We start from the raw sequence: 12,563 nt of genomic DNA, 5'->3' as shown, positions 1-12,563 counted from the left end.
ATTTATGGTTTGGGAAATAATTGGTTCTCTATGTTATTTGGCTCATGGTGATGAGCATAACACTGACATTCTTGTTGAGTTACCACTGGGCTGACTTTTGCATGTAGTATCACTTGCATAGGTGTGGAAAAGCTTTTATAATTCCTATAGGGTCATGACTGACACTATAGTCAATTTACATATACATATTATTTTATTTTGTTTTGGAAAGGAGACGTGTGTGTAGAATTTAATCATAAGCCCTCTAGCTTTTATTGACTCAAAAATAAATATACTGAATAAAACGTAATGAAATTGAGATTTTCTTCAACTTTCTAAGTCCAAAGCTTATTTTATTATTTCTTTTAATTATTTAAAGTATTATTTAAATATGTCAAGTCTAACTTAAACTGGACATAAAGGATTAGGCTTAATAAAAGCTTTAAGATACAGATTTTTCTCATGCCCCCTCAACAACTACTATTTGTTTCTACAACTCCTGCTATAGCTAACTTTTCCGACATTTCCACAAGAGGCAGTATATGTGACCTCCTTTTTATTTATCAGTATTGAGGATGAGAGGCAGGGATCAGTGTCAGGGAGTTTCTAGTTTAGAATTTGAGTGCCAGCTACATTAAAGGAGTTTTCCAGGCACATTAAATACAAGATATCATTTATTGCTTCCACAACTCTGTGTGGTAGATAATACTACTTTTGGTGGATAATAAACTAAGGATTAGAGACATTATGACTTGTCCAAGATCATGTGGTCAGTAAGTGCTAGAACTGCAATTTATAGGAAGGGCTGCTGACTCCACAGACATAGCTTTTCTTACTATACCTACTTCTTGTTCCAGGAGTTAACAACCTAGTTGAAGGGAGACCCACATACAAAAATAATACTCACAGAAGACAGGCTATGATAAATGCTATAATGGAAGGAAAAACAAAATGGTTTCCAAACAGAGGAAGAAGATCCATTGTCTTGATTTATTCATGATTTTGGAAAGCATTCCAAACAAAACAGAGTTAGGTAAAGGTGTTAAAACAAATAAAGCACATAATAGCAAGTATGGATGAGTACCATAGACTGTCTAAGGAGGCAAGAAAAACCCATGTCTTGGTCATATTATATAAGTTGAGCAAGAAATCTATGCTAGTGAATGTAAAGGTTTGGGAGATAGAAAAATAGTCTTAAATCCAGGTTCTTCTATTTGTTAGCTTTGTATACTTAAATATGTTTATTAATCTCCTGGAACCACATTCATATCTATAAAATGAAGCTAATAACTAGACTTTTGAACAATGATGTAACATGAAAGGCATTGAATAATTTGAGGATTCAATTATCATGATTGCTTGGGAAAAAAAAGGAAAGTTTGAGAAACTAATTACTTAGTTTTGGAATGGGAGTAATACATTGTTTGAGTTAGAATATGAGAAAGGCATGATAAAATGTTTTGATAAAAAGAGAATGTTTCCAAAACAATAAATGTAAAAGGTTAGAACAATTGAAGATGATTCCACAATCTGAAATAAAGATTTAGTGATTGTGAGAAAAGGGGGTTTGAAGAATTCTGAGAGTAGGGTTTTCGAAGTCTTATCAAAATGGTAGTCAAAGTCCCTGAGAATGATGGTGGAGCATTTTGTGAAAGAAAGACTGGTAACCTGATGCATAATTCAGCTAGGGAAAGGGTTACTCACCATATAAAAGAGTGTTCCTCTAAGGGCTAAGGACCTCCTACATTAGAATTGCCTCCAGGACTTGCTAAACTTTCAGATTCCATGACTCTACCCCATAACAAATAAACCAGAATCTCTGGGGATGACTTCCAGGTACTTGAATTTTTAATATGCTCTCACGGTAATACTTTTGCATGTTAAAAATGATACTTCTGCCAAAGTTTGAAAACTACACTTCTAAAAAGATATACAAGCAACACTGAGAACAATTTGCCTGAGATGTTGGTGAAAGGACGAGGAATATGGGAACAGAAAGTAGGCAACTGGAAAAGTTTACAGCAAGCAAAAAGAGTAATAATAATAATAACCTGAATTTTCTGCTTTGTCTGATTCAATCAAAGCAGATAGCATCACCTGGAAAGAGGCAAAGGTGCTTAGGACAGAGTTCTGAGAATTTTCTTTTCTCTAGATTTAAATGATGGATGGCAAGAAGAGGAACAAGCAGTGTGTTGAGAGTATTACTTGTCTTACTTATTTGCTCATGCACCAAAACTAAGAGTAGTTGGAAGGATTAAACTTAGTAATATATGTGATCACATTTAAGTCTGTGTCCAGAATTTTAGGAGGTAAATAAATGTTAGAGTCTTTTTCTTTCTCATCCTTATTTATGCCTTAAATAAAGAGTATTTCTGTGATGAGCAACTGTGTTATGCTACTTGACATCAGGCTTTCCATAAACACATTGTGTAAAATGCCCAGAAAAGGAGCATTTAATTCTAGAGTCATAGGTGAAAGATCACAGTTTTGTCTTTCACTGTTTCATTTGCTGACAAATTTCTTTATGACATTTCTGGTAAATGCTAATTCCAGTTATTAAAAGAGATTTTCCACACATAATACTACAAGTCTTCTGTCAGTTCAAATACACAAACTTTCAGGCACAGCTTCCACCCACAACAGAGTAGAGCAATATAGTACTAAGCTTAAACAAGGAAGTAAGAACTAAACCATTATCTTGCTTATGCCAATTCATAGCAGCTTTGGAATCAGAACTTGTCTTAGTTTGCTAGGGCTACTCTAACAAATACCACACTCTGCTTCATTTAAGCCACAGGAATTCATTGTCTCACAATTTTGAAGGCTAGAAATGCAAAATCAAGGCATCAGCAGAAGCATGCTTTCTCTGAAGTCTACAGCATTCTGGTAGTGGCATGCCAGCAATCCATAACTCAGTCCATGCCTCCATCACATAATGATCTGTCTATTTCTGTCTCCTCTTCACTCCTAATACGGCATCCAAATTTTCTCAGTTCATAAGGACTCCAATTACATGGGGTTAAGACCTAGACCTGCTCTCACTCAGTTTGGACTTATCTTAAAAGGATTTTCAAAGATCGTATATTTACAAATGGTATCACATTCACAGGACTGGAGAAAAGACTTGAGTATGTTTTTGTAGGCTATATCTCCAACAGAGCTCAATGTGAATGGGAAAGAAGGGAAATAGAACTGGATCCTTCATCTTCTATGATTAAGTTCCATTCACTCATTTCTTTAGACATTTCTGGAGATAGTGGATGGGAGACATGAACAGATGAGGACAAAAGGAAGACAGATGGAGAAGGAAAGGCAGAAATGGTGTTTTAGAGTGCCATTGTCTATTTTTTTCTCTGTGCTGTCTCTGAAGTTTAGGTTTACCAATATAATAGCACTTATTACCATCTGTTATCTTTATTATTTTATGTATCTTTCTAATGTGCTTACTAAAGGCAACTTCTTTATGTAACATTTATATAATCTAAACATCTTTAAAAAAACAAAAAATATATTTTAAAAAGTAAAGGCAACTTCTTTATCATTACTTAACCTTTTTATATTTGTGTTTTATTTGTAATTATTTGTTAAATCTATTTCTATAGCACTTAAAAGGAAAAGAAACTAATAATAGTAGCCAGGCATGCTTCTCAGCATTTTAATAATTCATACAATCCTAAATGTATGTTTGGAAAGTGCTTTAGCACAGTGCCTGGCACATCGTAAACACTGAAAAATGCTTGTTAAAAACTAATCATTGCTGTTTATGTTAACAGCCCTCTGAAGTAAGTATTGCAATTGCCACTTCATAGCTGAGGAAAATGAGGCTTATCAATTTAAACTAGCTTGAACTAGATTGTGCAACTTGTACATGGTTGAGCTGGGATTTACACTCAGATTTATTTAATTTCATCATCAATGACTCTTGTGATGTTGTTCTAAACCTGGGAAGGGGAAAAGTATATAGATCACAAATTTCTCTGAAAAATTCCTTTTTCCCATGCCACTCCACAATTTTATTATATCCTTTTTACTATAACTGCCTCTGGAGATGGGATTAAGGGGAAACACTTTACAAAATCCTTCCCTACCCTAGCGATACCTGCACCCAAGCTCTTTGAAAACACTTACATGAGGGCTGTCCATCTGCAACTTTTAAAAAGTTTCCAATTAGATCATTTTGTTTCAACTTATTTTAAATTATTAAGAATTTTATAACTATGTTCTTATAATTTCATCGCCAAGGCTATTTTTTACATGCTTATTCTATAATATGAAATTTGACCTTCTGTGAGGAGACTCCAGAGAAGGTAGAGTTTTCCAATGTCATGAATTATCAAAATAATCCAAAGCAAAATATTTTTTCTCATTTTTAATCTGTTTTGGCATGAAATAGATGTAACTTGGTCAATAATCATAGTATATCGCTATAAAAATTGATTAGATTTAATAAGTGACCTAAAATGATCAAAAGAATGTACTATTCCCTGAGAAAGCAGTCACAATAGTTTAAGAAAATGAAGAAAAGAGAGGAAAAGGAAGCCTTTCTGAAATTTAACTTCCTGCTCATTGTATTCCTTAAAACTTTTTTGGGGCACAACTGCATTCTACAATGCTCATTTTCCAAATGAAACATCTTTCAAAAACTACTTTTTCAAAAATATAACCAACTATGTAATTTAGCCATTACTAAATGTGTAGCTTCAGAAACATTGCGGCCTGAGCTTATCTAAGAACAACTGGAAAATTTCTATCAAGATGCTAAGTAGGACTTTGAGGGACAAACATCACCCTACAAAGTTAAAATAGAGCAAAAGGTGTTAATCTGCATGTTTGGGTGGTGCATCCTGCCAATTACAACAAAACAAACATCAAACAAACAAAAAACAACAACAGAAAAACCTCAAACCAAAACACAAACACAATTCACATTGTCCTGCAAGTTTACCTCTTATTCTTTCTTACTTGTCCAGATAAAACTCATTTGAATAATCGTTTTGCAGGGATATCTTGTAAAAGCTTTTTGAAGCAATGTGATCTCTCTCTCTACCTCTCTTCCCTCTTCCCTCTTCCTCCCTCAGCACTGCTTCCATTTTCTCTTCCCCCTTCCCTACGTCTCTTCTCAAATGCAAAGTGCAAACATTTAAAAACCATATATATATGTGTGTGTGTGTGTTTGCATGTGTCAACGTTTTAGTAAAATAATAATATAGCAGCTAATAGTTATGAGACTTACAAGTTCTAACTCATTTAAACCTCACAATAACCCTGAGATAAGAATTAGTATCATCTGAATTTTATAAGCTTTAATTATTCTTGCTTTGTTTTGCTATATCTATAAATCTAGATCTTATGCCACTTATATCTCAATATTTATTGTATGAATGAATGAGTGCATAGAGTTTCACATTGTTAGTTTGCAGATCTGGTTTGGGGATTAATGAATAATAAATTTCTGAATATTTTTTGGGGGAATACAACTTATTGATATTTTTCTATTTCTCTTGCTTGGCAATAGGAAGCTATATGAGAAATTATACTGATTAAATGATCAAATTAGGAAACAAAGTTATCCATAAACAAATCCCTACCTTCTTTCTACATTCCTGGCCTTTTCCTAAATTTTGGTCAGCGAATTAGTTAAATGGATCCATTATCTACCTCCCTGAATAGCTGGGACAGCAATGTGTTATTTTTTGACCAACTGTTCAAATGTTACATTTTAATAAGTTCTCACTTCTGGTCATGTCAGATATCTGCTAGAAAGGATGAGGTCATGGGAAAAAAAGCTTAATTGGATCACAAACTGCATACTTTTCTGGGTAAATGACAAAGACTAAGAAAAGAGTTCATTATAGTATAAGAAAAAAGGAAACTTTGGGTACAGAATACCATTTTTAATGATTAAGGATAGAATTTACTATTAGAAATATATTCATAATAGCGACTTTATTTTAATTAGGAACTTCATCTGAGCTCCAATAAGCATTATGAACTCATTAGATTATGTTAAATTACAGTATGGTGTGGCAGGTGATGAAAACTGTGGGAGAAATTAAAAAATAAATTGAGCTTAAGATATTAAAATACATAAATGACACTCACTTGGCAGTGAATTTGACATACACAGTTACTTTAGAACAGGCAAAAGGAGAGAAAATGAAATTTGTCTTCTAGGAATGATTTCTTTAAAATCTTGAATATTTTAATTGCATGTATCAAAACAGAAATCTTTGACTAGAAGTTAATGGGAAATGAGAATTAGGATTCAAATATATCCCCCAAAGTAACTCTCATTTTTAAAAAAAGGAATTGCATTTCAGTTATTAAAGTTAAGCTAAAAAAACTGTACTATTAAAATCACATACAACTACTAAATATTGTGGAAATCTATTCTCCTGTTGAGTCATTTTGTTGGCATTAATAGATATTGCATGAATTCAAGGAGGATAGAATTAAAAGGGAGAACACAGTACCAGGCAGCAGTTCAGTTTTAAGCAAAGAACTCATTTATGGGTGGTCACATATAGTTTAAGATTCAGAGGTCTAAGGAATAATTGTTGAATTAAAAAGTAATTATTATAAATCATGCTTTCTTTAAAAATAGATATTGGTTCAGTGTTATTCATTTTTTAATAAGCAGTGGGCTTGGGTAACTCATATTATCTGTTTATTCAGTTTTTACTTTCTTTGCAAAGATGATCAGGGAATTAGCAATCAGGACTGATGTCCCTGTCAATCAGCAATATTCTATGAAGTATGTATATTTCTTTAAATGTATTTAAGGGACCAACGAATTAGTGAGTAATTTAGATTAAGAAGACTGTTAAAAACCAGAAGTGAGCACCAAGAACAGAGGTGGGGCACACAGTTGGCCATGAATTTGAAACACACAGCTCTTTTAGTGTGTGTTCAGAAGGTGTTGTTGCCAGACTTATTGAATGATTCATCAATGTTAGGTTATAGAAAAAGAAAGCGATTGAGTACACTTTCTCAAATCAAGTAAGTTTCATATCACTCTTTTTTTCCATTTGGCTATTTTGTTATTTTAATATCTTCAGTGTTAAGAATAGCTCCACTATTGTAATAAAGCTACAGTACTTGTATTACAAAATTGTGACTGCAGTAATTTCTCCTAAATTGCTAACAGGAGATAGATGTCACAATATCAAACTTGGTGACCATTTTAAAAGCTGTGAAGAGAAGGTCAAACATTTCTTAGGTGTCTGGTTGAGAGTTCCTGTGGTCATAGAATATTTTTATTTCTAGAGAAATGATTGTCAAAATCAGGAAATTTTAGATGTCAAATGTGAAAAATTGAGGAAGATTAAACTCAATTTCAAAATTGTGCTAAAATAGGGAAGCAGCTGTGGCTCAATCAGTTGGGCTCCCATCTACCATATGGGAGGCCCTGGGTTTGCAACCCGGGGCCTCCTTGTGAGGGCGGGTTTGCCCGCACGCTGAGGAGAGTCCCCCAGCCCAGAGACAGCACGGAGTGCCGCCCAACCCCCAAGAACTTCAGAGAGCTGACTCAGCAAGGTGATGCAGCAACAACAAAAAAGGAGACAAGCAAAAAAAACACAAAAACACACAGAGGAGGAGCATGCAGTGAATGGACACAGAGAGCAGACAGCATGCAAAAATGCCATGGGGGCAGGGGGATAAAAAAAAATTGTGCTAAAATTCTCCCAAAACTTGGACTACAAAAGGAAAGTTAATTTATCACAGTGAACTTAGTAATAGTAGTACTGATAACAGCAAAACAACCATTTATTGACCACATCCTATGCAAAGGCACTGTAATAAATTGCTAATTTATATTACCTCATTTATTCCTCATTATAAAAAGATGACATATGTATTACTTTACTCATTTATAAATGAAGAAATTGGGGCTTGGATTGGTTAAAAAATTTTCCCAAAACAAAAGTAGAACAAAATAGACAAACAAAAAAGTACTTCAAAGGCAGAATCAGGATTTGAATTTATAAAGATCAAGCTTTTAATAACTACTAACACTGCAAAATGACTCCACTTCTTAAAACACTAAAACATGACAGATATTGCTATACAGTATTAGAAAAACACGTTTAAAATCTAATTTTTTTCAAGAGTTTTATTGCTACACAGGAGTTCTAAAACTCTTCTTTAAGTGGTTGTCATTAAGCTCATCATATTTACAAACAAGGATCTTTATTTTCCAGGTTTTCTCTTGGCTTTAGATTATGTAGTTCTTTACATTTAATAGAAGACTCCCTTCTCCTCTCCCTCTCCAATAATTTGTTTGCTGTCTTGTGATCTTTGTGTGTTTTCCTTTCTGAATAACAGAAGCACCAAGTAAGTCAAGTCAAATCAGCTCAGAGTTTCTCAGCTAAGAAGTCTGTCAACATCCTCAGTTGCCAGTCACAGTTTTCTTTCCCTCTGTATTTTGATCAAAAATAATAGTTTGTACCATTCATTGAGCTGGAACAAAGCACAGATAGAAATGAGTTAAATTCTTCTTAGCAATCTTTCATGAAATCCTAGGCTCCATATAATGTGATATTTCCAACATTTATAAAAATGGCCCATTGGAGTTTATCATATTTCTAGATGGGGCACTCTAGAGCAAATGAGTATGTTCCTCAACATGACTAAGCCCATCTGTGGACTTTGCTGCTAGAAGGTTGAACATGGAGATCAAGAAGTCTAGGAGGGTGGAAAAGTCCTAGAATATTCTGATGTCTATGAAAACAAATCACTGCGCTTGTCATTGCTGATTAAAGCATTTCACTGAAGTCCTTCAATGTCCCTAGATTTAGAGGCATTTTTCTTTTTATCAACACCGTGGAGAATAACACCTTTTCTTTTCTATTTTAAAATTCCAATACCTTTTGATGTTCTAACTGGATGCCTGATGATAATGTCGTGAATTTATAGTACCTTTCAAGTGTAAGTACTTTAAAAGTGATATGGAACACTCACTCACCAAAGACTATGCTATCTAGCCAAAGCTGCTGGAGATTTAAATAGGCAGGAGGCAGCTTGAAATGGACCTGGAGGGCCAAGGATATGATCTCATTTCTACTGAAAAATGTCCAGGGAGTGCCAAGGACCTCAAGAGGTCAAGAATTTTAGCTTTACATTCCTTTTCAAAGGCTTCCTGTGGCTCTCTGGGGCCCTCCTGGGGCAAAGGTCTTTGTTCAGACAAAGGCAAGGATTTCATTAATGGAATCTCTACCACTGCCCTCTTCTCACCTAGGACTGTCTCTCACTGCCATACCAGAGCTAAAACCCACTTTGTCTGTGAAATCTGACCCAGTCAGAGCACAAGGAGACTTTGCTTCAGGCAGAATTTGCAATACATTGGGATTATATTCCTCTTTCCAATGTCTTATCAACTGTTTTTTTTTTTGGGGGGGGGAGGGAGATTTTACTGAATTTCTCCATAGTTCTGATGTGAAATTTTGCATGTGAGAGAAATGAGTTTACTTTCAAACATGTATGTTTTCTATTTATAAAGGATTTTTATTCCATCAAGGGTCCAAAAATTTTCAGATTATGCCTAGAACACCAAACTGAATGAGTCTTTAATTTAAATGCTGGCTCTCAAACTTTCCCTCCATTTTAATTTTTTTCATATAATGCTGTACTCAAAATTCTTTCTATAGCTTCAAAAGAATCCTAGAAAAATATATTTCTGAACATATGGTAAGAGGTTTCCTTTTATAATTTCTAAATGAAAGACAATACACTAAAAGATGAAAATTGTGATCATCTATAAAATCTTTTTTTCAGCTCTGATGAAGCCTTCAGTAAAGTCAATTTAAATTACCGCACAGAAAATGGGCTGTCTCTGCTTCATTTATGTTGCATTTGTGGAGGTCAGTACTTTAGATTTGCTACTCTTTAAAAACTGTTTATATGTGTATATGGTCAGTGATTTGAGCAGCTTAATAGTCTACAAGAGAAATCTATTCAGACTCAATTTTCTTTTTTGCTTTGCACCCTCCAACCCTGATAACCTTCAGTTGAAGCAGTAATGACGAGGCAGATATTCCAGTTGATTTAGCTCTGAATTTAAGTTTTTATTGTACTCCTACCCTGAACCAAGGTACTTAATTTGTTTGGAAACCAAAAAGCATTTTTCAGCATTGGGCATGCCAGTCAGGGATTAGGTTAAATTCAGAAGCATCTAGTGTATTGCCCAAACTGTTTTCAAGCAGTTGCTTCACAATATGCAGTAAGAACTGTATGGATGGTGATAAAAGCCAAAGAGAAAATTTGAATGTGAAAATTCAGCTTAAGAGTTTAATTTGGCTCACATTTTGTTCTGTTCATTAATGTATCCCAAGCACCTATGACAGTTCCTAAATAAGGTAGGCCCTGGATAAATTTATTGAATAAAAATGAGTGAAAAATTAATATTTATTTTGTTGATTCAAACATAGTATTCACTGAATTCAGCTTTTTCAACAAAACAATGAGGTCTGAGTATCAGTTCTATCCCTTAACATTTCTTCCCAAACAGTATCTACTTAACTGACTGTCCTCCCAAATTTAAACATGCCTTCCTAACTTTGATCATATTTCCATATTTCTCCCAGCTAAATATAGTTCTATTGCTAATGATGTTCTGAGGAATAACCTACAATTAGATTTTTACCTAAGCTTTACCATTTAGTTTATTAAAATGAACGATTTCATCTTTTTAAATTTTACAACCATCTGGCAATGAGAGCACTAAAAGAATGCAATGCAATTGCATCAAATTACCTAGCAGTGATATCAAGTTTTCTAAGTGGAATAGAGATGTTCACTATTAAGTAAGGCTGTCAATTACTAGAAAACTTTACAGATGACCTGCAGAATAGCAGGGTGACATTTTCATAAATCAGTATGACATTTGTCATAGTCAGAGAGAGATGTTAGAGTCACCTTGTTCACTCCCACAACAAATTTAACAAACTTTTTTTCATTTTTCTTTTTAAGGTAACAAGTCGCATATTCGAACCCTCATGTTAAAAGGGCTCCGGCCATCTCGACTGACAAGAAATGGATTTACAGCCTTGCATTTGGCAGTTTACAAGGTACAATATTTTCATAACCATAAATGCTATATATATTAGAAACAACCACAGTATTTACTTTTAGGTTTCTTCTTTTTTTCTTCCTCCTACCCTATCCCCCTTCCTTCTACTTTCCCACCCCCTTCTCCTCCTTCTTCTTCTTTGACAAATTAAATAACAGAAAACTTTCAAAGTGACCAGAGGCAGCCTTCTTTCTCTTCTATGTGTTTAAAGCAGTGTAGGTCTAAGCTGTCTAAAAGGTTTAACTCATTTAATTCTTATAACAACCCCATGTGTGAATCATTGAAAATTATTTGTCTTAGTTTTCCAGGCTGCTATGACAAATACCCCAAGCAGATCTTGGCTTAACAACAGGAATTTATTGGCTCATGATTTTGAGGCTAAAAGTCCAAAATCAAGGTGTTAGCAAGAGGATGTTTTCTTCCCCAAATCTGTATCATCTGGTACTTGCTGCCCATATTAGTTAGCCAAAGGGGTACTGATGCAAAATACCAGAGATCAGTTGATTTTTATAAGGGTATTTACTTGGGGTAGAAGCTTATAGTTACAAGGCCAATAAAGAGTAAATTACTTTCTTCACCATAGTCTGTTGCCATGTGTTGGAGCAAGATGGCTGCCAGTCTCTGTAAGGCTTTAGACTTCCTCTTCAGGCTCCATTGTCCCAACTTCTTCTGGTCTCAGCTGTAGGCTGGTATAAGATTCTTCTCTCTCCACAGGGTTCATTTCTTCCCGGGCTCAGCTGTTCTGTTCTTTCTACAAAGTCAGCTGTATAATATCAGACTCTTTCTCTTCCTAGGGCTTCTGCCATGTCTATGGAGCCATCTCTATTCTTCTGTGTTCTTCTCCTGTATATTTACTTCCTGGAGATCCAGCATCAAAACTCAACTCTCTCTCCTCTGTCATGTTGCTTTCTCTGTGAGTCCCTGCCCACCAAGGGCATCCTACTGACGTGGTCCAATCAAAGCCCTAATCATAATTTAATCAAATAAAAGTGAAGCCTCCAAATTTAATACAATCTAATTTGTCTAGAGGAAAAGACCAGTTTACAAACACAATGCAATATCTATTTTTGGAATTCATAAATAATACCAAACTGCTACATTTCCTTAAATCCTTGAGATTCTTTGGCTTAAAGTGCTGCCTTGCATTTCATGGCGATACCCTTTTCTTTCTATTCCATTGACTTCTGGTTTCTAGGGGCCGCCCAGGAGCTTTCTCTGACTACATTTGGATTTCTTCTGCTTATAAAGGACTTCAATAATCCAGATTAAGAACCAACCTCATTCAGTTGGGCCACAGATTAATTTAAAATAATCTATTCATAAAATCCTATTTACAATGGGTCCACTCCCCCAGAATGTGAATTAAGATTATGGTAATTCAACCTACCACACTCTTATTATCCCCAAGGTTATACAGTTAGCCAGTGATTAGCAAAGATTTAAAACTAGGCAGTCTGGTCCCCTCGCCAGGCTGTTCGCCAGGACAGAAGCTGCCTCTGAGAAGAGAAAGGTGAGG

General features: G+C 34.8%; 1 protein-coding gene across 2 annotated transcripts in view; it reads left to right on the top strand.

The window, feature by feature from the left end:
• Window positions 1-12,563, top strand: part of TNNI3K (TNNI3 interacting kinase) — a 423,099-nt gene that overhangs the window by 104,935 nt on the left and 305,601 nt on the right. For both annotated transcript variants that reach the window (XM_058303361.2, XM_058303360.2), the window contains 2 exons: window positions 9,754-9,839; window positions 10,948-11,045. In XM_058303361.2, the coding sequence (XP_058159344.1) occupies window positions 9,754-9,839; window positions 10,948-11,045 (184 nt within the window). The remainder of the gene's footprint in view (window positions 1-9,753; window positions 9,840-10,947; window positions 11,046-12,563) is intronic.

The sequence above is a fragment of the Dasypus novemcinctus genome, chromosome 9, assembly GCF_030445035.2.
Source record: "Dasypus novemcinctus isolate mDasNov1 chromosome 9, mDasNov1.1.hap2, whole genome shotgun sequence".
Lineage (NCBI taxonomy): Eukaryota > Metazoa > Chordata > Mammalia > Cingulata > Dasypodidae > Dasypus > Dasypus novemcinctus.
The sequence above is the reverse complement of the archived record's forward strand: the minus strand, read 5'-3'. Positions and strand labels throughout refer to the sequence as shown.